This window comes from Colius striatus, chromosome 1 (genome assembly GCF_028858725.1).
Source record: "Colius striatus isolate bColStr4 chromosome 1, bColStr4.1.hap1, whole genome shotgun sequence".
Taxonomy (NCBI): Eukaryota; Metazoa; Chordata; class Aves; order Coliiformes; family Coliidae; genus Colius; species Colius striatus.
Window position 1 is genome coordinate 132371449 of NC_084759.1, and position 4427 is coordinate 132375875.

Sequence of the window (4427 nt, forward strand, 5' to 3'; positions counted from 1 at the left end):
TTTTGTGACAAGGACAGAGTAGAGTTGCAGTGTTACCCACCAGAGCATCTACTATCCTTAACAGGTTTTTAAGGTTTTCGTCCATAACCTCTTTGCTAAGCTTCATTGAAGCTGCTATCCAACCTGTCTACTCATTCAAACTGAATGTGACTGAATAGAGATTCCTGTACAAGTGTCTGCATAACAAAATGAGGGGAAGGATTGGTGACATGCTTGTTAAGTGTTACTCAGTAGGAGCTAAAGAATGAAATAACTCTGGAAAGAGAATTCCTCACTGCTGTATTCGGGCATACAGAGGGGCAGTGTGCTAGTTTCTCTTGCTTCTGTAGCTGCTTTGCAGAAGGGTGCTTTGCCATGAACAGAGTCTGGGAAGCACCCCCATGAGTAGCTGCTATGCAGGATCAGATCACAGAAGTGGAGTTCACACTGAGAGTGAATGTAAACTGCTGCTGTTCATTACAGAAATCTTTGGTGATGTGGAGAAATGACAGATGCCGACCCAGTGATCCAGATTACTGTTAGCTTTAAGTAACGTGAGCACAAGGTGGGGCTGTTGCTCCACGTACTTTTTTTACTCAGGATGTGTATGATACATTTGACAGGTAATGAAGATGTTTCAGTATGAGCTGTCTGGTTGATGCTGCAAGCCTAAAGCGTCTGGCTGTGGGCTGAAAGTGGCAGTTGATGAGATGCATTAAACCAAAGCACAATCCCCACAAGCAACTTCTCAATGTAAAAAAATGAGAAAGGCAACCTAAAATAAACACAACTTAGTTTAGTAGTAAAGGAAAACTATAATCTTCTTGCTGCATATGTGTTTTCTTAGGAATATGTACTGTTCCTACACTAGTGCATATTCCTCATTCTCCTCTGGCTATCATTACACAGCTGGGAAGAAAAATCTTGGTGAGAAAGAGGCAGACCCAGCCTGCTCAGCCAGACAGATTCCTGAGGAAGAGTACATGCTGTGCTCCTAACCACATCCTTCGGTTCTCTCTTCCTACCTCCTGTCCCTACTGTCCCTTTGCAATTAGTTTGTGGTCACAGGTGCAACAATGTTCAGGAGCCAGAAAAGGGATGGCTGAGACAACCAATGTTCACACCTCTCCTGCAAACTCATTCTGTTCCCTCACGGTGGGCTGACCTGGTGCCTCAGTGTAAGCACCTCTCCTTGAGGCTGAATTGGTGCCCTGTGGTTTAAATCCTATCATTTGTCTGGTTTTTGGTGAGAAAATTAAGGTGCTCTTAATGCCATCTATTGACGGTGCTGCCTTCTGCCTCATCCATTACACAGAAAAAAACCCACAACCTTCTATTTTCCAAAATTTGGAAAAGGTGTAAAGTGATGTGACTTGAGGACTGAAAAATATGTTATCAGATACTTCCTCTCCTTACAGCTACACTCTCTGACCATGACCCTTTGCTTTGGATTAACACAGCACTCTGATAGTCACACTCGCTTCTTGTAGCTTTCCAAGCATAAGAAATAGGATTCCACTTTATGTAGAAGATATGACTTCATTGAATGGCACAAAAGACATACTTTTGGAAGTGTTGATTTTGATCAGTATTGTCTCTATTGTCAATGGGACTCCTGGGTTCAAAAAAAATTTTTTTTTTTTTTTTTAAATACTGACTGCTTGTTTTAAATATCTAATGGGAACAGCCTTCTGGAAAATCTATGATCTACACTTAGCCCTTTGTGGCCAAAAGGTCACAGAAAATCACAAAATTCAGTACATCCCTACACAAGCTGTTGAAGGCAATGCCTCTTCAAAGAATTTTGGGTTTAAAACAGAATTAAAGAGTGAAAACATTGTAGTCAAAGGTACTAAATTGACAATGGCCATTACAAATCCTTCAGAGATTAATCAAAATCAAAGTTTCCTCATGCTGCTCTACTGTTTTGCCCTACCTTACCTGGAATGAAGACCCACCCACTTGGAAAGTCAAAAGCAGAATTCAAACTTAATATTCTTTACCATTTGTACCCCTAGAGACGCCTGGTAGCATTGATAAGGGGAAAAAAACACATATTTTTCACTTCAGTGGGATAAACATTTTGTCTGTGAATCAAGATCTACCAGCCTCAAGAGAATATGTAAGTCTAAAAATTAGCAAGCTTTTGACAGACCATTTAGATATGACACAAATCGTTAAATGCTTCTTCAAGGGGAGTTGGGGGAGATGCTTTCAGTACATAGTGCTTACTTTCTAGTTAAAAGAGACTGATTTTAATGAAAAACTTGCACTGACTTCCATCTCAAATAGTTATATGTTACCCACAAGCCAGAAGGTGGTGCTCCACACATTGACTACAAAAGGAAAGGCTGTGGGTTGGTTGGGGTTTTTAATTCCTTTTTTAATATTGTACAGTAAGAACATCAGGAGAAAAGCATGTTTTATAACATGGTGAATTTAGTTTCTGCAGCAGTGCCACACACTATACCACAAAGAGTGCTGTCTATAATGGTGAACATTTTATTTCTCAAATGGGACATGCGACCTTCAGAAGGTTTGAAAAGAACAATATTTCTAGGAAAAACAATTCAAATAGATGGTTAAAAATCCAAGGAAACAGTGAAACAACTACAGATGAGGCCCCTGAATAACAAAATTCTGTAAGTGAACAGTTAGTTGGTAATCTCACATCAAACTAAATCTATCTGCCCATCTAGAATTTTACCTTTCAGTTGGAAGAAATAGTAACACTTCAGTTTTCCTTGAAAGCCATGTGCAACATCACTGTGGTGGTGCACGGCATCCCTTCTCTGCTCACCTCTACTGTTTGTTCAGGTGCCAAAGGACTGCATGTATCTCGACAATGAAATGAGTATGATCTTCCAGGAATAAAGACACGGAAGGCAGGTAAGTAAGCCCAATGAGCACAATTAAAAGAGATACGTTGTTACCTTTTACCTTCAACATTATAAATATAAATGTATATATGTATAATCTCATTAAAATACTGCCATACATGTTTCCACATGAGTAGTTCTTAGCAAGATAAAAGCCAATACATATTCCACAGTGTCTGTTTAATCTCCATGGCTGGAAAACGAAACTGGAGTGATTTTCTGCCAGCATGACTGAATTACATTTATTCCTTCTTTTACTCTTCATCTTTAAATTCCATTGGCATGTCTTGCCACTTCTTCTCTATCTCTTCTTTGCAGCTCTGGAAGACATCTGTCAAATGACTAATGGAGTTGGCCAGGTCCGGGTTGGAACACAGGACTACCATGTCATGTGTCATCGAGATTGTCTGCACTACAAACCCAATAAATACTGCTAAGCCAGGAATTTTAACTAAGTAAAAGCAGTAGATGATTCAATAATGAATAAAGGACTCGAGTTATTATCAGTTCAGAGGAGGTTTGCTGTAAAATGAAGTGGAAAGTGCCCACAGTAATAATAATGTAAAATGAGTTTTAATAATTTTACATCAAGTACCTTAGTATTATTCCTGTTTATTATTTCTATACGTTTTAATAATTATACATTAAATACTTTAGTTTTATTCTGCTTTCAACCACCACTCTGAATTAAGCATTACCTATTTATTAATCTTCAATTCTGAGCCATTTGAAACTTCAAGTTTATTTGCATGCTTTCTCACAGCTAGGAACTAGTTGATGGTGATAGTTTCTACTTATATTTCTATCACACAGAAGTTTACAGCAATAAATATAACTAACAAATTTTCAATGCCTTCACTCAACTTGACAAATCTTTATCACTCTTTAATAAAGACCTATACCTGTTAGTTTTTCCACCTCGTCTAGAAGTTTTTCTAAGTCCCTATTCAGGTCCTCAACCATTTTTACCATGTCATCACAGTTTCCAACCTGAGGTTCTGATGCAGCCATCTACAAGGAAAGCGGGAATGTAATATTTTACTTCAAAGAGAGTTGGTGTGCACAGTTGAAAGAAAGTAACATTGTAGTAAATCAAAACCAAAACCAAAAAAGCCCAAACCAATATGTATATAAGTACTCAACTTAAGTCATTAAGAATCCAACTTTGAAATTACTGGTCATAATCCGTATGCTACCTACTATTTTCGATCTGTTTTGAAAAAGAATTACACTCAAATATACTGTTTGTGGCAAATGGAGATTTTGGTATCAGCAATAACAAAAATCACTGTTGAACACTTAATTAGAAAATCATATCCATTATCCTGTTTACAGTTGCCTTTGGGCTTCTCTCCCAAATATTCTGACATTGGGCAATTCCTAGTTTTCAAAGTTAGTTGTAAAACTGCTCTCTGTCTCCTTTGTAGTTTGGTCCTATCCATGGTTGGTTTTCAGAAAAGGAAATTAAAGACAAAGCTGTGTGGCACATTTTTGGTCAACACCAAGGCTCTGAAATTTTTTAACTGCATATGTTGGGCTTCTGCTTTTTTGCCCCAACTATTTTAACTT

The 4427-nt window shown here is 38.1% G+C and overlaps 1 protein-coding gene across 1 annotated transcript; it reads right to left on the reverse strand.

The window, feature by feature from the left end:
- Positions 1-3112: 3112 nt before the first annotated feature.
- On the reverse strand, positions 3113-3869 carry SYCE3 (synaptonemal complex central element protein 3). The gene is made up of 2 exons (XM_010207425.1): positions 3761-3869; positions 3113-3270 (listed from the first exon to the last, which is right to left on the reverse strand). Exons 1-2 carry the CDS (start codon positions 3867-3869, stop codon positions 3113-3115), a joined length of 267 nt encoding a protein of 88 aa, XP_010205727.1.
- Positions 3870-4427: the final 558 nt, after the last annotated feature.